Consider the following 27,975-nt stretch of genomic DNA (forward strand, 5'->3'; position numbering starts at 1 on the left):
TGTTGTTATTGTACCTGCCTCAACTACTTCCTCTGTCAGCTTGTTCCATTATCCCATCACACTCTGTATGACAAAGTTTCCCCTCAGGTTCCTATTTAATATTTTCCTATTGCCTTAAACATAGGCCTCCTGTGAAAAACACTGAGCATTACTGTGCAAGGATTGAGATCCTAGCCTGCCCAACCTTGCCTGATAGCCCAGGTCCTTGAGTGCTGAAACCATCCATGTAAATCCTCTCAGCTTAATGGCATCTTTCCTATGTTGAGGAAGGAACAGCAGATGCTGGTTTAAACCGAAGATAGACACAAAGTGCTGGAGTAACTCAGCAGGACAGGCAGCATCTCTGGAGAGAAGGAATGGGTGACGTTACGGGTCAAACCCCTTCTTCGTCTGAAGAAGTGGAAGATGGAATACAATGTAGCAAAGTGTGGAGTTGTGTATTTTGCTTGTAAGAATAAAGGCAGAGACTGGCGAGAGAATTCAAAAATCAGAGGTGCAATGGGACTTGTGAGTGACAATAGACAATAGGTGCAGGAGCAGGCCTTTCGGCCCTTCGAGCCAACACGGCCACTCAATGTGACCATGGCTGATCATCCCCGATCAGTATCCCGTTCCTGCCTTCTCCCCATATTCCCCGACTGCTATTTTTAAGAGCCCTATCTAGCTCTCTCTTGAAAGCATCCAGAGAACCTGCCTCCACCACCCTCTGAGGCAGAGAATTCCACAGACTACCCACTCTCTATGAGAAAAAGTGTTTCCTTGTCTCTGTTCTAAATGGCTTACTCCTTATTCTTAAACTGTGGTACCTGGTTCTGGACTCCCAACATCGGGAATATGTTTCCTGTCTCTAGCGTGTCAAGCCCTTAACAATCTTATATGTTTCAATGAGATCACCTCTCATCCTTCTAAACTCCAGAGCGTGCAAGCCCAGCTGCTCCATTATCTCAGCAGATGACAGTCCCGCCATCCCGGGAATTAACCTTGTAAATCTATGCTGCACTCCCTCAATAGCAAGAATGTCCTTCCTCAAATTAGGGGACCAAAACTGCACACAATACTCCAGGTGTGGTCTCACTAGGGCTCTGTACAACTGCAGAAGGACCTCTTTGCTCCTATAGTCGATTCCTCTTGTTATAAAGGCCAACATGCCATTCGCTTTCTTCACTGCCTGCTGTACCTCCATTGATTTCAGTTCCGCCTTTAACACTGTCATCCCCGCTAGCTTGATCACCAAACTCAGCGGACTTGGCATCTCCACCTCCCTCTGCAACTGGACATTGGATTTCCTCACCAACAGACCACAGTCTGTTAGGGTCAACAACCTCACCTCCTCCACTATAACACTGAACACTGGCGTGCCACAGGGCTGTGTGCTCAGCCCTCTCCTCTACTCCTTCTTCACCCATGACTGCATCCCTAAGTATGGCTCCAACGCCATCATTAAATTTGCTGACGACATCACGGTGGTAGGGCTGATCAGTGACAATGACGAGTCAGCCTACAGGGAGGAGGTCCAGCACCTGGCAGCCTGGTGTGCCAACAATAACCTCGTCCTCAACTCCAAGAAGACAAAGGAAATTATTGTTGACTTCAGGAAGAACAGAGGGGTCAGACATACCCCCATCCATATAAACGGGACTGAGGTGGAGCGCGTCTCCAACTACAAATTCCTCGGGGTACACATCTCGGAGGATCTGTCCTGGTCCCTCAATACCACCAAACTGATCAAAAAGGCACAGCAGCACCTTTACTTCCTGAGGAGGCTCAAGAAAGCTCACTTGTCCCCCCAGATCCTGACCAACTTTTACCGCTGTACCATCGAAAGCATCCTGACCACCTGCTTCACGGTATGGTACAGCAGTTGCACCGCAGCGGATAGGAAGCCACTACAACGGGTGGTGAAAACCGCTCAGCACATCATCGGTGCCCCGCTCCCTGCCATGGATGCCCTCCACCGAAAACGGTGTCTGAGACGGGCCAGGAAGATCATCAAGGACCCCTCTCACCTTAACCATGGACTGTTTGCCCTCCTCCCATCAGGGAGGCGGTACAGGAGCCTCAGGTCTCAAACTAGCAGGATGAGGAACAGCTTTTTCAACAACACACTTACATTGCTGAACTCGGAGTCCCGTCGCTAGATATCTTTGGTCTCTCCATCCACATTGGTAACCAATACTCTTCTTACTCTAATGTATGCTTGTTCTGTTTTTTTTTTTAAATTCCTATCTTGCACTATGACTATGACCAGACGCTAAACTGCATTTCGTTGTACCTATACTTGTATCTGTGCAATGACAATAAAGTTGAGTTGAATTGAATTGAACCTGCATGCTTACTTTCATAGACTGATGTACAAGGACCCACAGATCCCGTTGTACTTCCCCTTGTCCCAATTTGATGCCATTACGATAGTAATCTGCCTTCCTGTTTTCGCTACCAAAGTGGATAATCTCACAGAGTGCTGGTACAGGATTCCCCAAAAAGTTGATTTACAAGTCAAATTGATAGCAAGGAAGAAAAATGCAATGCTAGCATTTATTTTGAGAGGACTAGAGTATAAAAACAGGGATGTAATGCTGAAGGCACTGGTCAGACACAGGTGGAGTATTGTGAACAGTTTTGGCCCCATACCTGAGGAAGGATGTGCTGGTTTACTGGAATGATCCTGGGAATGATTGGGTTCATATATAATGAGTGTTTGATGGCAGTGGGTCTGTACTTGCTGGAGTTTAGAAGGATGAGGGGAGCCTCATTGAAACTTATCGAATAGTGAAAGGCCTGGATAGAGTGGATGTGGAGAGGATGTTTCCATGAATGGGAGAGTCTAGCACCAGAGGCCATTGGTTCAGAATAAAAGGATGTACCTTTAGAAAAGAGATGAGAAGGAATTTCTTTAGTCAGGCGGTGGTGAATCTGTTAAATTCAATGCTACAGAAGGCTGTGGAGGCCAAGTCAATGGATATTTCTAAGGCAGAGATTGACAAATTCTTGATTAGTATGACTGTCAAGGGTTATGGGGAGAAGGCAGGAGAATGGGGTTGAGAGGGAAAGATAGATCAGCCATGATTGAATGGTGGAGTAGACGATGGGCAGAATGGCCTAATTCTGATCCTATAACATGAATTTATGACTGTTAAAGGTCAACATGCCAATAACCACCTTCACCCCCAAACTACCTGTGACATCACTTTCAGGGAACTATGTACTTGTTCTCCAAGACCCCTTTGCATTTGCAGTGAAGGTCCTGATGTGGTTTGACTTCCAAAAATTAAAAATATCACACTTATCTGAATTAAACACGTAGCCATTCCTGGGCCCACTTATCAAAGTGATCAAAATCCCGCTGTAATTCTTGATAACTATTTTCATTGCCTATGATACCATTTACATTGTCATCTGCAAACTTATTAATCAATCCTCGCAGATTCTCCTCCAAGTTGTTGACATAGATGACAAACTGCAATGGGCCCAACATTGATCCCTGAGGAACATCATTAGTCACAGGACTCCAGCCCAAAAAACAACCTTCCAGCAATTTCAGGAATGGGGTACTGATTAGGGATGATCAGCCATGATCACATTGAATGGCGGTGCTGGCTCGAAGGGCCTAATGACCTACTCCTGCACCTATTGTCTATTGTCAGAGCACAAAACACAATAGAATTTAACATAGACATCCACCACAGTGGCATCAACATTCTTCACTGAGATGGAAGGCAGTAACGTTCAGTCAATCTTCCTCCTTTGTTCACCATGATCGGGGCCTTGAACCCTCTGTAGTCGTGACTACGGATGGCCCGATGTGCACGCCCTCTCGTTGGGATGGTCGAAACTCCGACGTCGGGACGGATTGGCACACACACTCTTGGAGTTCCCGAATCGGCCCCTTTCTCACCGGAGACCTCGACTTCACAATGTTATAGGCCGCAGGCCGGCGGTCGGAGCACTTATTCTGGGGATCCCTGGCAAGGGATCGCCCCGCTCTGTGATGCTAAGTCCGCTGCACCTGCTACTGAAGCTCTGAGCTAGTCTCCGAGAAAGGCTGCACCAAACCAGTTGTTAGGCCGCGTGGGGGGCGAAGATGCGACAAAGAGAAAAGTCGCATCTCTATCGAGGTAAGTGACTGAGAAACGGTTTCCCCCTATTCCCCCCCCCCCCCCACCACCCCACACACTAAAACATACATTGCGACACACATTTAGACATACTAAAAAACAAAAAAGGTCAAAATGACGAACACGTTGCTGGAGATGCTTACCCGCTCGCGGCGCCACCCGGTGCCGCCGATAAAAGGTTACGCCTGTAAATATATAATTTGGGTATGCATGTATATTTATTTATACATCTATGCATAAGTATCTATGTAGTATATTTGCATAGGTGTATGTATGATTGTGAATATATTTGTGTACTTGGATATTTTTTGCTTCAGTATACCAGTGAAATATGTATATGTCATGCAGGATATGTCTATGTGAGCCTACATAAGGAGAAAGTTAGTTTTAGTATGCATTTGATATGCTTATGGACTTTGAAACAGTGTTTGATGAAATATCCTGTAATAGACTTTAGTAAAATTTATGTGCATAGAATCAAAGAGAATGTGGCAATATAGATTAAAAAGTAAGTATACACATCTGTGTTCCAAGGGTCTGTGTTTGGGCCATTGTTCCTTTTGAGAACAAAACATTGCTTGCATTTGGAACGATACAGCATTATTTCAAAGGTGGTACAAGAAATTGCAGGAGCTGACTTACAAAAAAGACACACAGTGCTGGATTAATTCCGTGGGTCATAGCATCTCTGGAGAACAGGGATAGGTGATGTTTCGGTTTGGGACCCATCCTCACATTTTCATTTTTATGCCAAAACATAAAGTCTGAAGAAGAGTCCTGACCTGAAACATCATCTATCCATGTTCTCCAGATTAGCTACCTGACCCGCTGAGTTACTCAAGCACGTGTGTCTTTTCTAGCAAAATTTAAAAGTTTGCAGATAGCTTAAAAAATAGGAAAGTAGTAAACAGAAGAGGATAACAGCAACATTAATCTTGTTGGTGATATGCTAAAGGAGGTGGGAATAAAGGTAACCCTGATGACGTCAGTTGTTTTAATGGGGGAGGTTGGGGGAATCTTTGCTGAAAGGTCGTTTCTTTGGCTAAATAAGCAAGAACAAGAGGATAAAATGAGTTTGACAATTAGGAATGAGGCCAGTAATAATTTTGCACTCATGTATTTTTGGAAATCTGAGCTCCAGATGGATTTGGATATTCAGTCATTGAATATGTTCATGCCGGATGGTTTTTTTTGGAATCCAGGATAATCAAAAATTTGGTGATAGGATAAGAAAGTGAAGGTGATGTCATAGAGTCACAAAGTCATAGAGTAATACAGTGTGGAAACAGGTCCTTCGGCCCAACTCGCCCACACTGGCCAACAATGTCCCAGCTACCCTAGTCCCACTTGTCTGCGCTTGGTCCATAACCCTCCAAACCTGTCCAATCCATGTACCTGTACAACTGTTTCTGAAACAATGGGATTGTCCCAGCCTCAACTACCTCCTCTGATAGCTTGTTCCATACACCCACCACCCTCTGTGAAAAAAGTTACCCCTCTGTTTCCTATTAAATCTTTTCTCCTTCACCTTGAACCTATGTCCTCTGGTCCTCGATTCCCATACTCTGGCTAAAAGACTGTGCATCTACCCAATCTATTGTCTCATGATTTTGTATATTTCTATAAGATCTCCCCTCATCCTCCTATGCTCCATGGAATAGAGACCCAGCCTACTCAACTTCTCCCTATAGCTCACACCGTCTAGTCCTGGCAACATCCTCGTAAATCTTTTCTGAACCCTTTCAAGCTTGACAATATCTTTCCTGTAACATGGTGCCCAGAACTGAACACAATATTCTAAATGCGATCTCACCAATGTCTCATACAACTGCAACATGACCTCCCAACTTCTATACTCAATACTCTGACTGATGAAGGCCAAAGTGCCAAAAGTCTTTTTGACCATCTTATCTACCTGCGACTCAACCTTCATGGAACCATGCACTTGTACTCTGCTCTACCATTTACTGTGTAGATCCTGCCCTTGTTCGACGTCCCAAAATGCAACACGTCACACTTCCCTGTATTAAATTCCATCAACCATTTCTCTGCCCACCTGGCCAATCGATCCAGATCCTGCTGCAATTGGTCACAACCATCTTCACTGTCTGCAAAAGCACTAACTTTTGTATCATCAGCAAACTTGCTAATCTTGCCCTGTATGTTGTCATCCAAATCATTGATGTAGATGACAAACAGTAACGGGCCGCCACACCGAACCCTGTGGCACACCACTAGTCACAGGCCTCCAGTCCAAGAAGCAATCTTCCACCATCACCCTCTGCTTCCTTCCATGGAGCCAATTTGCTATCCATTCAGCTTTCTCTCCTTGGATCCCATGAAATCTAACCTTCCAGAGCACCTTACCACACGGCACCTTGTAGAACGCCTTACTAAAGCCCATGCACACAACATCTACAGCTCTGCTTTCATCAACCTTTTAGCTCATGTCTTCAAAAAAATCATCACGGCCTCCCATATACAAAACCATGCTGACTGTCCCTAATCAGCCCTTGCCCATCCAAATGCCTGTAATTCCTATCGCACAGAATACTCTCCAGCAACTTACCAACTACAGATGTTAAGCTCACCGACCTATAGTCCCTGGCATTTTCCCTGCAACCCTTCTTGAAATGAGGCACAACATTTGCCACCCTCCAATACTCTGGCACCTCTCCATTATTTAACAACGACTCATAAATTTCAACCAGGGCTCCCGCAATTTCCTCTCTAATTTCCCGCAATGTCCTCGGATATATCTGATCAGGCCCCGGAGATTTGTCTACCTTCAAACATGACAGTATCTTCAGTACTTCCTCGACGGTAACCCTGACTGCTCTCATGACACTTCCAATGATTGCTCCAATTTCCTCCATCCTACTGTCTTTCTCCTTGGTAAATACAGAGGAGAAATACTCAAGGAGGACCCTGCCCATCTCCTGTGGCTCAATTCTTTGCTTTCATTCCTGAGGGGTCCTACTCTCTCTCTAGTTACCCTTTTCCCCCTATTGTATTTATAAAATCTTTTGGGTTTGTCTTTTTTGCTACCCGCCAGAGCTATCTCCTGGACTCTTTTGTCCGTAATGTCACCTCTGAACACAGCTGTGACATCCTCCATAACCAACAATGCAACTCTCCCTCTTTTTTCCTCACCCCTGTCTCTCCTGAAGCTCCTGTACCCCGGAACATTGAGCTGCCAGTACTGCCCCTCCCTTAACCAGGTTTCAGTCATGGCTACAACGTCCCAGTCGCTCGTACCTATCCACGCCCTAAGCTCATCTGCCTTACCCATCAAGCCCCTTGCATTAAAATACGTGCAGTTTAAACCAACCCTCCTTCCTTGCTCACCGGCTTTTTGCCTATTCTGTCCATTAACATTTCCCATAACACCCTCCATACCAACTAGCCCCTCCTGAGCCTCTGTCCTGCACAAGATGTGAAAAATAACATTATTTTGTTGAATGTTGGAGACAGCTCAAGGGCCCACATCGACTACTCACTTTTCTAATGTTGGTTAATAATGGGCAGAAACATAGCAATGTTTTTGCCCAAACATAAAGATATACTTAAGTAGGAGGAATGAAGAGGCAATAAACAATAAAATATCCAAATTGTGAATCATGACCAGAGCAAAAAATGTTGCATTGGAACTTTATAATCACTGATTAACATTTATTTGGTGTACTCTGTCATCTCTTGGCTACTTGTTTGAGGAGGCCTTGAAGATGCTGAGATTATTCACAAAATTGGTATCACGTGGAATGATTGTAGATGCATGGAGAGACTGGAGTAACTGGAGCAGGGAAGATTTGATAGTGCTATTTGCTATCATGGAAATGTTTTGGCATAGTGTGGGAACAAATTGTGACAATGGATCAATATCTGGAAAACATAATTTATGAGGGTTTTCTAAAAGACCAAAGGCAGCATCAGGAAACGTTTTCATTACTTAATGAGATGTTTAAACGTATAATGTACCACTTGAAGATAGAAGCAGGTTCAAAAAAGGAAAGGAATAAACATTTCAAAGGTAAGAAATTTCAGTCAAGGAACTAATTGGCTATGTCTTTCAAAGAGCTGGCTTCTGGGGCACAGTCAAATGATTTCCTTTCGTCCTGTAATATACAGTCGTTATATGTTTGTAAATATTGTGTTATGTAAATGTCTTATACACATAGGTATTCGGTGTGTATATGTATATGTGCGCATACAAACAAATCTGTAAATGTGCGTATTATATAATTCTTAATCTTGTTTTCAAATTTCTTCATGTATTCAGTTCTTTCAGTTACTTTAAACTTTCAAACTTTCCGATCTTTAAACATCTTTGCATTTTTGCAATAATCACTGTCCCTTGCGCATCTCTTGTTTTAATTACTCAGCCATTGGTAGCTTTGCCTTGAGCTTCCTGGGCTGGAGCATTAGAATTCTCTTTATATCTCTGCTTTAGCTTTACTTCCACCTCCACCTCCAGGAGGCTTTGTTAATAGGCATTGCTTCTTTGAATAAGCATTTGGCCACCTACCTGATATGACTTCATAAAGCTTGGAAGCATGGAAAAATCAAGTAAACCCCTCCCCATGATCATCAAAAGAATGTATGTAACAAGGTTATATGCACGTGCACAAAATATTCGCCCCCATAATTTATGGATATACGTGAAAAGCCCTACAATAACGAGTAAATGTTAAATTACTGGGCAACCACCTATGTACTACCGATTCTTGTTTGATAATCGCTCATATGAAGCCCTTTGGGTAACTACGTTTTAGGAACTACAGTGTATAAATGCTAGTTGCTGTCACGATTGTGATTTTGCCTATACTTGCACACAAGCGTGTGTTTGAACTTGTATCATATATATATATGTATCTATAAATTAACGCGCGTATATTATGTGCATGCGAGGGGATGCTTGTGGATGTGTGTGTGTGTGCGCGGGTTTCCAAAAGGTTTTAGTTTTTTTCTCTATGTCTCCCCCCAGTGATGTGATGTCGATGGTTAGTGCACGGAGCATGCCTCTCAGTCCGACATCCAGGAAACATGAGGAGGAGCAGCAGCAGAACCCTTGCAACTGCAGCGAGGGTGAAGAGGAGGAGAGTTTCAGCAGAGAGGACACGATCTACCATACCATTAGAACAAGTACAGCAGCTAAAACCGGCCACCAAATGGACAATCCTGCGCCGAGCACTATAATCATTCGCATTGGGGTACCGGACTTGGAGCAAACGGTCAGTATTGTGATTTCGATGTACAAATCCCCCTGAAATTGATGCAGTTACCTTCGCTGAAAGGGTGGGTCTTACATTTCACTTGCTATATAAAGTAGCGTTCAGGTTGCTCGGTGTTCATTGAACTAGAAGCCGGAGTTTAACCCATAGCTTGCTGGATTGCCTTGTAATTGAATTCGGCATGTGTATACGTGTGTGTAATAACCCATGTTGGGCCCAGTGAGGGCAAAGTCCAATAGGGTGTCGTGATGATGGGAGTAACCCATCATTGTGAATGGGGAGAAGAAGGATGGCGAAGAAAATGTAATGTATCGATTGGGAAATCATGTTTAATTAATATTTACTGCAGTCAGAGTTTCTGACAGTTAATTGCTGCTATAACCTGGTTTGAGGGGATTGCCTCCTTGTCTTATGAAACTGTCTGCCCGGGCATGGGGACCACTTCAAGTTTGAAATCCCTTGGTTGGATAGCTAGCTCGCACGTGATGTGACATCAGTGGGAGAAGGTTATTACCCCCGATGTCAGCAAGGCCAGTACAATACTCGAATAGGATTGTGAGGAGAATAAATGCTAAATCTGAAATATAAATGCATTATATACCATATTGATGGGGTATTCATGCTGCAGTGCATTGTTTCATGTTATCCCAATTGTTTCAATCATTGATCAGATTATTGTTGGGATTGAATTATAGAGACTAAGATGCCACTCTCCACATATTATCTGTTTGTAATGTATTTATTCTCTTACTCCATTTTATCAATGGTTCTGGCGGGTGAGAGTGTCAGTGGGGTCTTTCACACACTGCAGTTGTGACCCAGAAAGGCAAGTATTTAAGACTGGCATATTGGATGTTGTTGGTGAGGACTCTTCCAATTATTTGGACGTAATTTGGTGTAACTTTGGTCTATTTCTTCTATATGTGATTTATTTACTGCCTTTCTGGATAGTCTCCCATCTTCAGAATGTAGGCTGAATCCATAGAAACGTTGTTGTTCAATAACAGGCCAAACATAAATTCCTGTTTATTGTATTGTTCACTGACCTGCATTAGTTCTAATCTGATAAAGCTCCAACTAAAAACAAATCCTTTTCTTAAAGGCTTTTTTATGGTATTGCCCTCCCTATCTCTGTAACCTTCACTGGCTCTCGAACTTGCTTAATGTTTCTAATTCTGACCTCATTTATACACCCTCTCCTTTTTTCTATACATTGGTAGATGTGGCTTAAGCAGCTATGACCCTTTCTTTTCTATTTTTCCCTCCACATCCCACTTGTCTTCACCGTGCTCTTTAACACTTACCTCTGACCCGATCATATTCCTGTAAAATGCATTGAGATGTTTTACTATGTCAAGGCTATGTAGGTATTGAGTAGCTCCAGCACAATAGAGGCTAATCTTACAGGTGTTTGGATGAAGGATAAAGGAATTGAAAGGATAGAGAAATGGGAAGTCTAATCTGAAGAATTCTTTCTGGTCTGGAAACTACAAACAGTTACCATCCATCCTTCCCACCTATATTATTTCCCATATCTATTAAACAATAAATTAAAAAATGAAGATGCTGGAATCTAGATAACAGACAAAATGTTGGAAATACTATGTAGGTCAGTCCACATCTGTAGGAAGAGAAAGGGAGTCAACTTTTCAGGGCAGCAACCTACGTCATTGGTTTGGTCATTTGCTTTACCTGACCTCCCTGAAAATTCAGATCATTGGTATTTAAAGATTAAGAGATTGATCCCTATCCAATGCAACTTGCATCCTTTCTTCATGGAGAGATGATGCAAGAGTTTAATGACAAAATTCTATTCAAAGTTCACAGGAAATGGATGCAGCAGACAGAAAGTATCACAATGAAGCAGGATTACACAATTGAAGTTGGATTTGAGGTATTTGGCAGGTGGTGCCGAGGAAGCTTTACTATATATATCATCTGCAATGTACTGCTTCTGGGTAATTTTCAAAAAAGGTACGAGTCAAGGTCCCTTATTGTGGGACAAAGAGGGGCAAAGAGAACAATGTCGATGAAATATCATTCCCTGCCTAACCTGTAAATATTTGTTACCTCTAGACTTGACTGATGAAATATTTAACCCGACCATTCTTTGAGATCAAGAAGGAAGTGGTGTTGGGGCTCTTGAAGAACATTAAGGTGGATATCTTCCCAGAGATTCATGAGATCTATCCCAGGTTATTTAGAGAGGCAAGGGAGGAGATTGCAGGGGCCTTGAGCAAGATCTTTGCATAGAAGTGAGAAAGAAATAATCCAGGAAATTATAGGCAGGTGAGCTTCATATTAGTGGCAGTGAAGCTACTGGAGATGATTTTTCAAGATAGCATTTACTCACATTGGGAAGAGAATGGACCAATTACGGACATACTTAAATATCATGTCCACAGCGGGTCTTACAAACTTGATTGAGGTTTTTTGAGGAGGTGACGATGGTAATCGATGAGGGTAGTGGATATTGCTGATGTCAATTTTATTAAGGTATTTTATAAAGTCTATCATCGCTATTTCAATAGATTAAGATGCTTGGGTTCCACTCTGATTTTGTTATTTGGGATTTTGAGCTGGCTTACCAGAAAAGATAGATGGTTATGGTGGGATAATGTTATTCTGGCTGGAGGTCTGTGACATTATGAGTTCAGTAGGGATCTGTGCTGGGATCTCTGAATAAAAATGATAAATGACTTTGGTGTAAACGTAGATGGGTCGGTTAGTAAATTTGCAGATTACTCAAAAATTGATGGAATTGCGATTATTAAGGAAGGCTGGATAGAGAGCAACTACAGAAATGGGTGGAGAAATGGCAGATGGAGTTTAATCCGTGTTGCACTTTGGGAGGTGAAATGTAAAGGGAAAGTATACAGTTAATGGCAAGGTCATTAACAGCATTAATGTACAGGGGGATCTTGGGAACCAAATCCATTGCTCTTCGAAGATGGCAACACAAGTGGATAGTGGTAAAATAAAGCGTATGGTATGTTTGCCTTTATCAGTTGGGATGTTGAGTACAAGAGTCAGGAATTCAGGTTGCTGCTTTGTAGGACTTTCGTTAAGCTGCATTTGGAGAATAGTGTGTAGTTGTTCCATTGCAGGAAGGATGTAGAACCTTTGTAGAGGGTGCAGGTGAATGTTACCAGAATACTGCCAGGATTAGAGGACTTTAGCTTTAAGGCAAGACTAGGCAAACTTGGATTGTTTTCAATGGAGCGTCAGAGGTTGAGGAGAGGTGGTCTAAACATTACAACAGATATAGATAAGGTAGATAGTCCTTTTTTCCAGGTTGGAAATGTCAAAGACTCAAGGGCATAGCTTCATTGTGAGTGGGAAAAAGTTTAAAGGAGATTGCGGGGCAAGTTTTTGCACAGAGTGTGCTGGGTGCCTGGATATGGGTGCCTGGATATGACCTTTGTTTATAATCACGTTTGTGGAGAGTGAAATATAGAACGTAAAACAATACAGCACAGTAACAGGTCCTTTAGCCCACATTGTCCATGCTAAACATGATACTGATATCTGAAAGCATCTTAAATGCTACTTTTGTATCTGTCTCCACCACTACCCCCTGATAGGGTGTTTCTGGCACCCAACATTTTCTGTTTGCACATGGATTCATTTCACGAATCCTTTTGTTTCAATTTTCAACGTTGTTGGTAGATACTTACATGGCCCTGCCCTTTTCTATTTCTTTTAGGAACTACAATTTCACAGCTGAGTGCTCCTTTAATCCATGCCTCATGTGGTTCCCACTATATCCTCTGTGCTTTCTCACCCTTACTGCCTCTCAAGCAAACATTACAACACACTTTAAAACCTACCCCTTCAATCAGTCTTCCAGTCATGATTCAAGAGAGTTTATTGTTATGTGTCCCAGATAGGACAATGAAATTCTTGCTTTGCTTCAGCACAACAGAATATAGTACAGAATACAGAACGTATCAGTGTGTCCATATACCATATATAAATATTTACACACATGAATAAATGAACAGAGAAAGTGGAAATAAACAGATAATGGGCTATTAATGTTCAGAGTTTTGTTTGAGTTGAGTTTAATAGCCTGATGGTGTGGGGAAGTAGCTATTCCTGAACCTGGACGTTGCAGTCTTCAGGCTCCTGTACCTTCTACCTGAAGGTAGCGGGGAGATGAGTGTGTGGCCAGGATGGTGTGGGTCCGTGATGATGCTGCCAGCCTTTTTAAGGCAGCGACTGCGATAGATCCCCTTGATGGTAGGGAGGTCAGAGCCGATGATGGACTTGGCAGTGTTTACTACCTTTTCTAGTCTTTTCCGCTCCTGGGCGCTCAAGTTGCCGAACCAAGCCACGATGCAACTGGTCAGCATGCTCTCTACTGTGCACCTATAGAGGTTAGAGAGAGTCCTCCTTGACAAACCGACTCTCTGTAATCTTCCCAGGAAGTAGAGGCGCTGATGTGCTTTCTTTATAATTGCATCAGTGTTCTCGGACTAGGAGAGATCTTCAGAGATGTGCTCGCCCAGGAATTTGAAGCTCTTGACCCTTTCCACCATCGACCCGTTGACATAAACGGGACTGTGGGTTCCCATCCTACCTCTTCCAAAGTCCGCAATCAGTTCCTTGGTTTTGCTGGTGTTGAGGGCCAGGTTATTGTGCTGGCACCATTTGATCAGTCGGTCGATCTCTCTTTTTTTGAAATTATTTTTATTAGAAGCAATTGTACAATCGGCATATAATAATAATGCTGTTAATGTACAGCTTCAATTTTAACTTTTGAACTTGAAAATAAGGGAAAAGAAACGAGAAAACATGAGAGAGAAAAAGTGAGAGGTGCAAAGATAGGACCCCTAGACTACCAAAGTAGTGGAGCCAAAGAGTGGATAAAGATGTAAGAGAGGAGAAGAAGAAAAAAAAAGTGGAGATATACCTGCCTCTCGATCCCCCCCCACCCACCTCACCCAACCCATAGTTGGATTTAAATCCAAAGTTGTGTTGCGCCATACTATCCTTGTAAGAATTCGTGAAGGGTGTCCATGTCTTGAAAAATTGATCTGGTTTTTCTGCCAAGACAAGTCTAATATTTTCCAAATGTAGTGTCTTGGACATGTTTGTAATCCACATCTTAACAGTAGGAACTGATGTGTGTTTCCAAAATTTAAGTATTCGTTTTTTCGCCGTTATCAGGCCATAATTAAGGAAACGTATTTGAAATAATGTTAGCTCAGAACAGGTTTCTGACAGACGTACCTAGAGTGATCAGTTCAGTGTCGGGGTCCAATTTTATTTTAAGTATTTTGGAAAAAATTTCAAAAATTCCCTCCAGAAATTATGTAACTTTATACAAGAGGCAAAATAATGGGTTATAGTTGCTTCAGAGATGTGCGCGCCCAGGAATATGAAGCTCTTGACACTTTCCACCATCGACCCGTTGATATAAACGGGACTGTGGGTCCCCATCCTACCTCTTCCAAAATCCACAATCAGTTCCTTGGTTTTGCTGTTGTTGAGGGCCCGGTTATTGTGCTGGCACCATTTGGTCAGTCGGTCGATCTCTCTTCTATACTCTGACTCGTCCCCATCAGTGATACGTCCCACAACAGTGGTGTCAGCGAACTTGATCATGGAGTTCGCACTATGACCGGCTACGCTGTCTTGAGTATAGAGTGAGTACAGCAGGGGGCTGAGCACGCAGCCTTGAGGTGCTCCCGTGCTGATTGTTAACGAGTCTGACACAATTCCACCAATTCGAACAGACTGTGGCCTGTGAATGAGGAAGTCGAGGATCCAATTGCAGAGGGATGCGCAGAGATCCAGCTCGGCGAGTTTAGTAACCAGCTTGGAGGGGATGATTGTATTAAATGCCGAGCTGTAATCAATGAATACAGCCTGATATATGAGTTTTTGTTGTCTAAGTGGTCCAGAGCAGAGTGGAGAGCCAGCGAGATTGCATCCGCCATTGATCTGTTGTGACAGTAGACGAAGTGCAGTGGGTCCAGGTTTTTGTCGAGGTAGGAGTTGATTTGCGCCATGATCAACCTCTCAAAGCACTTCATCGCCGACGTTAGTGCCACCAGTCGATAGTCATTGAGGCATGTCACCTTGCTCTTCTTGGGCACCGGTATAATTGATGCCCTTTTAAAGCAGGTGGGAACCTCAGACCTTACAAGTGAGAGGTTGCAAATGTCCATAAAAAGTCCAGCCAGTTGGTCCACACAGCTTTTTAGAACACGACCGGGTATACCATCAGGTCCAGACGTTTTTCGGGGGTTCACCCCTCTGAAGGATTTTCTGACGTCAGCCTCTGTGACTGTGACTGAAATACCATCACAGCGAATGGGGGCTCCCTATCAAAGCGTGCGTAAAATGCATTGAGCTCGTCAGGGAGTGATTCTACGCCAACATATAAGCTACCTCCTGATTTCACCTTGTAGGAGGTGATTGCATTCAGGCCCCGCCACAGCTGCCGAACATCTGTCTCATCCTCCAGCTTGGAGCAGAAGTCCCTTTTGGCCTTTTTGATGGCCTTACCAAGGTCGTATCTGGACTTCTTGTAGACCACTCTATCATCAGACATGAATGCCCGGTGTCTGGTCTTCAGAAGAGTGCGCATCTTAGTTCATCCAAGGCTTCTGATTGGGAAACACTAGGAAGGTTTTAGTAGGGATGCTACAGACTCCAAACAGTCCTGGAGTTTTTCCTCCCCCCCCCTCCCCCCAACCCCCCCTGCCCCTGAAGTTCTGCCCGTCGGCCACACAATGGAGGCCTCCCCGTAGTTTCCAGGTACTGTACATACTGTATCTGCTGTTTCTGTGAACCTGCGCTGGACCTGGGATTCCCTTGCAGACGGCAGCTTCAGCTCCGTTCCGATTGGGGATTCCCTCACAGACGTCAGCTCCAGCTCCGTTGCTCCCGGGAAATCCTGCTTGTCGGCTCCGGAGGTGTTTCCAGGTACAGTCTCTTTGATTCCCAGTCAGGTCGGGTCCAGGGAACGCTTGCAGTCGGAGGCTCCCGCAGCTTTCAGATGCACTAGCAGCTTGTCCGTTACGGCGCCGATTTCTGCCGTTTTTCCGATCCAGGTAAGTTGCTTGTTGCTGTAAGTAATCTTCTTCTGTTTGGCTGTTAGCACAAAATTGCCACTGGCAGGCGCTATCTTAGATTCACAGGGTTCAGTCATTGACAGGGTTAAGTCATCTGTCTTAGTGTGTAGCATGGTACCAACTATTTGTTGGAATGCTTCTTTACATTGCCATGTAAATGCATTGTATTATTGCAAATTGTTGTTAACATATCTGAAGTTCAGTTGCTCTGGTAGAAGATAATGGGAAATGTCAAGAGAACTTATTCTTCATCTATGCCAAGTTGTAACTGACCTGGGATGATATGCTTCCTCCAACTCAATGTCTCCTTGCCACGGTCCCATCTTGTGCTGATAACAGGAGCTTTGCCAGGATCTGAATAACCATCATAAAATAGATACTATACTTGATGGCAGCCACTGATTTCCCATATATCTTCATATTGGAAGATTCTTTGTCAGAAATGGAAAGGAGAGAAAAATAATTTAATGTAGTAGAGAAGGCGAAGGTGGGATGGAAATGAAAAAGAGAGTATCTTTGATAGGGTGAGACCAATAGAATCATAGGGTGTTACATTGTGGAAACAGAGCAGTCTGCCTAACTTGCCCACACCGGCAACATATCCCTCTACACTAGTCCTACCTGCCTGCATTTGCTCCATATCCCTCCAAACCTGTGCTATCCATGTACCTGTCTGACTGTTTCTTAAATGTTGGGACAATCCCTGCCTCAACTACCTCCTCTGGCAGCTTGTTCCATACACCCGCCACACTTTGTGTGAAAAATTTACCCCTCAGATTCCTGTTGACGTATCTGAAGTTCAGTTGCTCTGGAAGAAGATAAAGGACAATGTCAAGAGAACTTATTCTTCATCTATGCCAAGTTCTAACTTACCTGCAGTGATGTGCTTCATCCAACTCAATGTCTCTTTTTCACAGTCCCATCTTTACAAGCTGGTCCCATTTGCCTGCATCTGGCTGATATCTAAACCTTACCTATCCATGTACCTGTTCAAGTGTCTTTTAAATGCTGTTATAGTAACTACTTCATCTACCTCCTCTAGCAGCTACTCACACCACCTTCTGAGGTGAAAATGTTTCCCCACTGGTTCCTATTACATTTTGCCCCTTACCTTAATCCTGTCTCCTGGTGCTTGATTCCCCCATCCTGTGTACAAGGCTCTGTGGATTCACCCTATCTATTTCCCTCATAATTTAATTCATCTCTATCAGATACCCCCTCACTCTTCTGCGCTCAAAGGAATAAAGTTGTAGCCATCTTCATTGTCTATGATACCACCTTCTTTAGTATTATCTCCAAATTTACTAATTACACCTTGTATATTCTCATCCAAGTTGAAAAGATAAGTCGCAACCAGCACCAAACCCTGAGTCACACCACTAGTCACAGGTCTCCAGTCCAAAAAACAACCTTACACCACCATCCTCTGCTTCCTTCACAAAGCCAATTCTGAAAAAATAGGAAATTAAGGAAGTTAAGTGAGTGGACAAAAATCAGGAAACTGTGAATTTGATTATTTTGGCAGGAAAAATAAAACAAAATAAGCAGATTTCTAAATGGCCAGAGATAGAAGAACTCTTCCCCCCCCCCCCCCCCCCCCCCCCCCTCCCCTCCCAGTCTGGGTCAGTAAAACAGTGATTCGAATACTGTAGTCCAAACCCTTTATTCACCGCGAGGTCGATTTCGGATCCACTCACTCGAGCCCACAGCAGCCTCACGCAAACAGAACAGAAAGAAAGACGACACACCCCAAGGAACCATCTCCTATTTATACAGATACAGAGAGAGGCAATCACAGAAAGCAGCGGGAAAATACAATCGGAGTCAACCTCTTTGCCCAATCACAGAAACATAACAGTTGTCAATATATTGAAACAAAACAGAAACTTCTTCAGGGGTCCAGACTTGGTGGGGACAGGTGGGTCACATGATTTCCAGGAATTGGGTCTCTGCTCGGTGATGTCACCACCAGTGAAGCCAAGTCTCAACAGATACCTTCCATTCCCAAAGCACCCAAATCCCTGCATATTCGCAGATAGATGAGAATGGTCAAGTTGAGGTTACATTCGGATAAACCATGATGTTATTGAATGGCAATCCTACTTCTTTCTGCTTTGCATGTTTGATTACAATGCCAGAAGATTTGTTTTAGGCTTGAAATTCAACTTTGGCAACTTTGCCACTTACAGAGGTTTTGAGTAGGATCTCCATTTGTGTGCTCCTTAACAGTGCTTTTTCAGCTTCCCCAATTCCTATATTGGCCATGGGAGAAGGTTTTGAAAATCGTGTGTGTAGACCAGGCCACTTCTTCGGTGTTGCTTTGCCAGAGTTTCTGGGCGACTATTGAAAATAAAATCTAGCCTCTAGGTTTGTTCAGGTGAGTGGAAATGGTCCTATGACACAATTCAAAGAGCAAGGGGGCACTCTGAAAAATCAGTTTTCCTTGCTCGGACTACACCAGCTATGATATTACCAGAGTGTGTATTGCAGGCAGAGTGTACAGGAAACAAGGCTATGGATACATCCATAATATTTTAAAGACAACATGTTAGGAGATGCCCATATGTGTTCTATACATCTGAACAGGGTGTGGAGGAGATATAGCTATGATTTATTTTAGAGCCTACTGCAGGGAGGATGTGGAGGGGAGGTGAACGTGATTTACCAAGCAAAGTTCATCATGACGGACCATGATTTTCGGTCCAACCACCATTTGGAGCACTATAATAGAAATATAGAAACATAGAAAATAGGTGCAGGAGTAGGCCATTCGGCCCTTCGAGCCAGCACCGCCATTCAATATTATCATGGCTGATCATCCAAAATCAGTACCCTGTTCTGGCTTATTCCCCATATCCCTTGATTCCCTTAGCCCTAAGAGCTAAATCTAACTCTCTCTTGAAAACATCCAGTGAATTGCCCTCCACTGCCTTCTGTGGCAGAGAATTCCACTGTGACCCCTGGTTGTGGACTCCCCCAACATCGGGAATATTTTGCCTGCATCTACCCTGTCCAATGCTTTAAGAATTTTATATGTTTCTATAATACACTAAACTGCTTCAGGAGTATTAAGAATCAACCAGGAATATTTGTTCTGATAAAAAGGGAATATTGCTGTGAAGCTAATGTCAAGTGAGGACAAATTAGTTCTTTCAATTTCTCCTTACTCATACAGCTGTTGACTTGATGGCTTAAATACAGAAAAAACAGTGGGGATGGGAGGGAGCTGCAGAGTATGATATAAATGTAGATTAAAAAGTGTTGATCTGAAGGCACATTTACAATTTCCATGTCACTCCTGACATGGGACAGATACAAGATCTGACTTGAGCTTTCACATTTCCTCCTATTTGTAAACAATTGTTCTGTGGATTCAAATAGGTCCAGGTTTATCACTGGACAAGCTCTGAAATAATTAAAATAACCCAAGAATTATTTACTATGAAATTTGATGGATAATACTGGAGTACATTAATATCTAATTGAAGATCTAAGTAATTTATATTTAGAATAATAGATGACATGGAAATGATTTTTTTAAATGTATTTATTTTTCAGAATGATAGTTTTGCTGTTATGGCCAACAATGTTGCTCATTCTTAGGTGCTCTTAAATAATTGCCATCTACTTGAACCAATGCAGATTTTCTCCTTGAGATTCTCTAACAATGTTGTCAGGTCGTCAATGCTATGATTTAAACCAAGTAATGTAAAAGGAGTGGTGATATATTCCAAGTCAGTATGTTGTGTGACTTGAAGGGAAACCTGTAGATAGTTGTGGTTAACATGGTCTGTTAGCCCTTTTCCTACTGGTGGCAAAGGTCATGGGTTTGGAAAGTGTAGTTGAAGTAATCTGAAAGACTAACTGCCATATTTTGCAGATGGTACACACAACATATGGTGCCTTTGGCAGTGGAGAAAATCATGTTTTGGATAGGATGTGTTCTCAACATGGTTTGCTTTGTTTTGGATGATGTTAGCTGCTTGAATGTAGTTGGAGCTGCACTTATCCAAGCAAGTGAACAATGTTCCATCACGCTTCTGTAAAAGGTAGAAAGTCAGGAGGTGAGTGAGTCATCAAGGAATGCATATAATCTGATCTGTTCTTATAGCCAATGCGACTATATGGCTGGACAGTTGAGAGACTCTAATTAATTATTTAAATAGTGTTCTTGTGCTGAAGTGATTGGCCTCCAATACCTACAGCTAGCAATCTTTGGAAAAGGCCATGGGGTGTTAGGATGTGAAATAATTATCACTGTGAGATACTCAACACTTTTTATTGTGTTAAACATCTGGGGGTCCATTGAATTTCTGGTTAGTGATGACCCATCCCTGATGTCCATGATGGGAGACCTGATGATGGTAAGTAATATCAAGAGTAGGTGGTGTACCCGTGAACTGTGAAGGTAGATTGAATACAATACTGAAAAGTTCCAATGGTTTATTTGCAGAATAACAGATAGGTAATTGTGGCTAGAATCTGATGGAAGAACTTGGCTAATTTATATAGAGTCATCGAGTCATAGAGTGATACACAGTGGAAACAGGCCCTTCAGTCCAACTTGCCCACATCGGCCAATATGTCCCAGCTACATTAGTCCCACCTGCCTGCATTTGGACAATATCCCTCAAAACCTGCCCTATCAATGTACCTGTCTAACTGTTTCTTAAACGTTGGGATAGTCCCAGCCTCAACTACTTCCTCTGGCAGCTTACTCCATATACTCAACACCCTTTGTGTGAAAAAGTTACCCCTCAGGTTCCGAATAAATCTTTTCCCCTTCACCTGAAGCCTATGTTCTTTGGTCATCGATTCACCTACTCTGGGTAAGGGACTCTATGCATCTAGCTGATGTATTCCGAGCATGATTTTGTATGTTAAATTCCAGAGTATACAAGCCCAGCCGCTCCATTCTTTCAACATATGACAGTCCCGCCATCCCAGGAATTAACCTTGTGAACCTACGCTGCACTCCCTCAATAGCAAGAATGTCCTTCCTCAAATTTGGAGACCAAAACTGCACACAATACTCCAGGAGTGGTCTCACGAGGGCCCTGTACAACTGCAGAAGGACCTCCTTGCTCCTATACTCAGCTCCTCTTGATATGAAGGCCAATTTGCCATTTGCTTTTTTCACTGCCTGCTGTACCTGCATGCTTACTTTCAGTGACTGATGAACAAGGACCCCCAGATAATAATCTGCTTTCCTGTTTTTGCCACCAAAATGGATAACCTCACATTTATCCACGTTAAACTGCATCTGCCATGCATCTGCCCACTCACCCAATCCCATCCTCATAGCATCCTCCTCACAGTTCATCCTACCACCCAGCTTTGTGCCATCTAAAATTTGCTAATGTTACTTTTAATCCCTTCATCTAAATCATGAATGTATATTGTAAATAGCTGCGGTCCCAGCACCAAGCCTTGCGATACCCCACTAGTCACTGCCTGCCATTCTGAAAGATACCATTTTATCCCTACTCTTTGTTTCCTGTCTGCCAACCAATTTTCTATACATGTCAGTACCCTACCCCCAATACCATGTGCTCTAGTTTTGCCCACTGATCTCCTATGTGGGACCTTATCAAATGCTTTCTGAAAGTCCAGGTACACTACATCCACTGGCCCTCCCTTGTCCATTTTCCTAGTTACATCCTCAAAGAATTCCAGAAGATTAGTCAAGCATGATTTCCCCTTCGTAAATCCATGCTGACTCGGACTGATCCTGCTACTGCTATCCAAATGTGCCACTTTTATAAATTGACTCCAGCATCTTCCCCACCACTGATGTCAGGCTAACTGGTCTATAATTCCCTGATTGCACTCTCCCGCCTTTCGTAAAAAGTGGGATAACATTTGCTACATTCCAATCCACAGAAACTGATCCTGAATTTATTGAACGTTGGAAAATGATCATAAATGCGTCCACTATTTCTAGAGCCACTTCCTTAAGTACCCTGGGATGCAGATCATAAGGCCCTGGGGATTCATCAGTCTTCAGTCCCATCAGTCTGCCCAACACCATTTCCTGCCTAATGTGAATTTCTTTGTTCCTCCGTCACCCCAGATCCTCTGGCCACTAGTACGTCAGGGAGATTGTTTGTGTTTTCCTCAGTGAAGGCAGATCCAAAGTACCTGTTCAACTCATCTGCCATTTCTTTGTTCCCCATAATAAATTCACCTTTTTCAGACTTCAAGGGACCAACTTTGGTCTTAACTATTTTTTTTCTTTCCTCATACCTAAAGTTACTATCTTCTTTTATATTCTTGGCTAGCTTACCTTCGTACTTCATCATTTCTCCCCATATTGACTTTTTAGTTATCTTCTGTTGCTCTTTAAAAGTTACCCAATCCTCTGGCTCCCCGCTCATCTTTGCTATGTTATACTTCTCTTTTATTTTTGTACTGTCCCTGACTTCCCTTGTCAGCCATGGTCGCCCCTTACTCTCCTTGGAATCTTTCTTCCTCTTTGGAATGAACTGATCCTGCTCCTTCTGTATTATTCCTGGAAGTACCTGCCATTGTTGTTCCACTGTCATCCCTGCAAAGGTATATTTCCAGTCAACTTTGGCCAGGTCCTCCCGCATGGCGCCATAGTCCCCTTTGTTGAACTGTAATACTGACACTTCTGATTTCCCCTTCTCCCTCTCAAATTGTAGATTAAAACTTATCATATTATGGTCACTACCTCCTAGTGGCTCCTTTACATCGAGTCCCCTTATCGAATCCAGTTCCTTACACAACACTTAATCCAGAATTGCCTTCTCCCTGGTAGGCTCCAGTACAAGCTGCTCTAAGAATCCATCATGGAGGCACTCCTCAAACCTCCTTTCTTGGGGTCCAGTACCAACCTGAATTCCCCAGTCTATCTGCGTGTTGAAATCTCCTATAACATCCGTAGCATTACATTTACAACATGCCAATTTTAACTCTTGATTCAACTTGCACCCTATATCCAGGCTACTGTTTGGGGGTCTGTAGATAACCATTAGGGTCTTTGTACCCTTACAATTCCTCCATTCTATCCATACTGACTCCACATCTCCTGATTCTATGTCACCCCTCGCAATGGACTGAATTTCATTCCTCACCAACAGAGCTATTCCACCCCCTCTGCCCACCCGTCGGTCTTTTAGATAGGCCATTCACCCTTGAAAATCCAGTACCCAGCCCTGGTCCTCTTGCAGCCATGTCTCTGTAATTGCCACAACATCATACTTGCCAATTTCTAACTGAGCATCAAGCTGATCCACGTTATTTCTTATACTTTGCGCATTCATATACAACATTTTAACTTCGGTATTCACCTCCCCTCTCACACCTGTGACTATTGGCCCTGACCTTACTCTCTCATCCCTTCTCGAACTTCCCTTTTCCTTGGAGCGAAGGAGACTGCAGGAGTGATATTCTGGAGGGGTATAAGTCACGTGGAGCATGGTTAGGATGAATGCACAGTCCAATTTCCAGAGTTGGAGAAATCAAGAATTAGAGGGCCACTGATTTAACGTGGGAGGGGAAAGATTTCATAGGAATCGGAGGAACAATTATTTCATAGAGGCTAGTATATATGGAACAAGCATGCCATAAGAAATAGTTGCGGAAGGGGTACCATGATATTGAAATTACATTTAGACACGTATGTGGATCAGAAATGGAGGGATATGGGTCAAATGCAGGCATATTGTCCTTGCCTAGATGACCATCTTGGCTGGCATGAACAAGTTGAACCGAAGGGGCTGTTTCCATGCTTCGAGTCTTACAATGTGGAGACCTTAACAGCGTCTTATAATCATGCTATATGACTAATCTCCTTGCTCATTTCTGCATAATCCCACTGTTCTGAAAACTATTTTATCACCTATGTTCACAACAAAACCACAATAAAAGATAACACTTCCACAAGTATTGCTGAAGTCTATTACTAATTATTTGCTCAAAGAAAATCAATGGGTAGGAAGCTTATCTTCCAGATTAACCATATAACCATATAACAATTACAGCACGGAAACAGGCCATCTCATCCCTTCTATTCCGTGCCGAATACTTATTCTCCCCTAGTCCCATCTACCTGCACTCAGATCATAACCCACCATTCCTTTCCCGTCCATATACCTATCCAATTTATTTTTAAATGATAAAATCGAACCTGCCTCCACCACTTCCACTGGAAGCTCATTCCACAGCTACCACTCTCTGAGTAAAGAAGTTCCCCTTGTGTTACCCCTAAACTTCTGTCCCTTAATTCTCAAATCATGTCCTTTTGTTTGAATCTTCCCTACCCTCAATGGAAAAAGCTTATCCACGTCAACTCTGTCTATCCCTTTCATCATTTTAAAGACCTCTATCAAGTCCCCCCTTAACCTTCTGCGCACCAAAGAATAAAGACCTAACTGGTTCAACCTTTCTCTGTAACTTAGTTGCTGAAACCCAGGCAACATTCTAGTAAATCTCCTATGTACTCTCTCTATTTTGTTGACATCTTTCCTATAATTTGGCGACCAAAATTGTACACCATACTCCAGAATTGGCCTCACAAATGCCTTGTACAATTTTAACATTACATCACATTCATCACATCTTCGTAAATGTAAAAGCTCACGTAAATGTGTTTCAGTAACAAACGTGACTGAATCAGCCATATGAATATTGACCCATCAGAGTAGTTTAGCCTTTGAATAAGTCATAACTATTTTTTCAATTTACTGGGAGTTTGGAGAGTGTGCAGAGGTGGTTTGCCATAATGCTGCCTGGATTAGAGGGTTTCAGCTACAGGGAGAGGTTGGATAGAATTGGATTGTTTTTTCTGGAACGTCAGATGTTGAGGGGAAACTTGATAGAAAATATATAATTATGTGAGCACAGATAGGGGAGCCAATAAAACATTGTTTTATTGTAATTAGCTTATCACTTTGAATTGGTCAACAATGACCAACTATGTGTGCTTCTAACACATCTTTGTGCACAACTTTTTTTTGTGCAACATCTTCTGCTTTGTCTTTGTGGGGAATGTACACTGCCTTGTTTTGTCCCTTACTCCAACATGAGGACACTAAGTAAGTGAGACTAATAAAGCATGAGGAATATTAGGGGATGGAGGAGTAGGAAATAAAAGTGAAGAGGGGAGGAAGAAAGTAGTGATGATGAACATTGTCTGACATCCTTGGCATCACCTCAAAGACTGGAGAAGGATAAGCAATGAAGAATAGCAGCATTAACTAGCAATGTTACAAAATTTTGAGATTTTAAAAATCAAATCTGTAATTTATCCCATCAGATAAAGCATAAAAATAAGTTTAATTTGACACCTAATTCACTTTCATATCTCAAGTATTTAAAAGGTTATGGCCATTTTCATACTCGGAAATGAGCATCTTGTTCCCTATTGATTTTCTATGGACATAACAAAAAAGCTGTGATCGTGAACAGTCAAAAGCCCATAACTTTCTTAAAAATTAAGAGAACTGAATGAAATTTTCAGTTATCATAGATTGAAGCATTCTGAAACAAATATAAAATAATCTTACTTGGATGACCTGAAATTAAAGCATATAATTAGTTAGTTACCTAATTGTAGCTAATTTCAGACTTCAATTACTAGATCTAAACATCTATCCATTTCTTAATAAACGATTAACATTTTTAAATAGCCTAAATGTCCAAATAATATTCACAAATAATTCACAATAAAACATGATTTTTAAATCTCATTTACATTAATTTATAGACCAAATGGAAGGAATTTAGTGTTCAATTGCTGTAAATAAATGCCCATTTAAATCAGCTTTCCAGTGGGTCCCTGTGGAACGCGCTGGTTTAGAACGTTCACATTGCGGTAGATTTGTGCCCCAAATGCCCAGAAAAATACTGCGGGATATAATGGGCCCAAAATGAGCTACTCGCAATATTAAACTTTGTATAAAGGGATCTTTAGAAGCCCTTTTTAATGTAAAAATATACAGTCTAACTTCAATTATTTGCTTTATGAGACCCTGCGGTTGCTGGCGGTCGCGGGTTTAGAGATGGATTTTTAAACTACTATAACTATTATACGAGGCCTTTAAAACTAATAATAGCTTTTGCGACGGGGTCTTCCAGCGATTTTTCGTTAATAATTAACTAGGCTGAACATCTTCGATTTGAACAGCCTAGAGAAAATCGCGTTTTAAACCCGCCCCCCTCTAAACGGCGCCAAAATCGCGCACATTCGCAGCGGCAGATTTTCAACGACGCTTCAGGTAGGCTTTGCAACATACCTACATTAACTACCATCATGGGAGAGATGGTTGGCATCAGCAAGCTGCAATCTGACATTAAGGGAATCGGGGCTGGGCTGAAAAAATGGCAAACATGTTCGTATTACCATGGAGGATTCTGATGAGGAATGTGATTGACATGCTTTTGTGATAAGATGGGTGCAGATGCTCAAGATAATGTGCCTGTTGCGAGTCAACCTGGCCATATGCAAATGACACGGAGCCTGTAGGAGTACATCAGCTGAGCTCTCACAGCTGTTTATTGGTATACACTCAGAAATAACAAACTTACACTGTTCCTGCTATAATACATAGGTGCTGTCTGTTACTATATCTTTAAAAACTACCATTTGCTATTGCTGTGACTGACTTCATCAGCAAGTGCATGGAAAACTGCATGCCGACGATGGCAATCCCAATGTTCCCAACCTGAAACCATGGATGAACCATGAGGTACATTCACAGGTGAAGGCCAGGTCCGCTGCGTACAAGTCAACGATCACGAGCGGTACAAAAAGGCCCACCATGATCTCCGCAAAACTATCAAGGATGCCGAGAGGCAATAGAGGCCCAAACTTGAGTGCCGGTATAATCACTCGGACACACGCAGAGTGGCAAGGTCTGAATACGATAACTGGCTGCAAAGCGAGGTCAGGCGACATTACTGGTGATAGTGTGGTCCTACCGGATGAACTGAATGCTTTCTATGCTCGCTTTGAGTAGAAGGCCATCTTGAGCAGAATGACACTCGTCCCTTCTGACTCAAGTGTGCCTCTTCCCAGGGTCACTATTGCAGAGGTTAGATCAGCCTTCCTGAGGGTGAACCCATTGAAAGCAACTGGCCCAGATGGAGTTCCTGGCCACGTCCTTAGTAGCTGCATGGACCAGCTCGCGGGAGTATTCACGGACACCTTTAATCTCTCCTTAGTCTGTTCTGTAGTACCCACCTGTTTCAAGACCACCATCATCCCAGTGCAGAAGAAAAGTAAGACCTCATGCCTTAATGACTACCGTCCAGTGGCTTTGACATCCACTATCACAAAATGCTACAAGAGGCTAGTTATGGACTACCAACTGGCCAAGACTCACCAATAGATCTATGGATGATGCCATTTCCCTTGCCCTTTACTCATACCTAGAACATCTGGATAAGTGAGACACCTACATCAGACTCCTATTCACAGTCTACAGCTCAGCCTTTAACACCATTATCCCATCCAAGCTCATCACCAAACGGGACTTAGAGTCAGCACTCACCTATGCATCTGGATCCTCGACTTCCTGA

The 27,975-nt window shown here is 42.8% G+C and overlaps 1 protein-coding gene and 1 long non-coding RNA gene across 11 annotated transcripts in view; one reads left to right on the plus strand and one right to left on the minus strand.

The window, feature by feature from the left end:
- The window catches only part of shank3 (SH3 and multiple ankyrin repeat domains 3), a 541,235-nt gene that overhangs the window by 64,974 nt on the left and 448,286 nt on the right, over window positions 1–27,975 (plus strand). For all 10 annotated transcript variants that reach the window (XR_004415240.1, XR_004415241.1, XM_033039988.1 and 7 more), the window contains exon 2: window positions 9,100–9,346. Coding sequence is in view for 8 of the 10 variants with exons in the window: in XM_033039988.1 (XP_032895879.1) it covers window positions 9,107–9,346 (240 nt within the window). In the remaining 2 variants the exon portion in view is untranslated. The remainder of the gene's footprint in view (window positions 1–9,099; window positions 9,347–27,975) is intronic.
- Window positions 1,131–21,718, minus strand: LOC116985298. The gene is made up of 3 exons (XR_004415242.1): window positions 21,668–21,718; window positions 2,325–2,450; window positions 1,131–1,177 (listed from the first exon to the last, which is right to left on the minus strand). It is a non-coding gene; the product is annotated as an uncharacterized LOC116985298 (long non-coding RNA).

This window comes from Amblyraja radiata, chromosome 21 (assembly GCF_010909765.2).
Source record: "Amblyraja radiata isolate CabotCenter1 chromosome 21, sAmbRad1.1.pri, whole genome shotgun sequence".
Lineage (NCBI taxonomy): Eukaryota > Metazoa > Chordata > Chondrichthyes > Rajiformes > Rajidae > Amblyraja > Amblyraja radiata.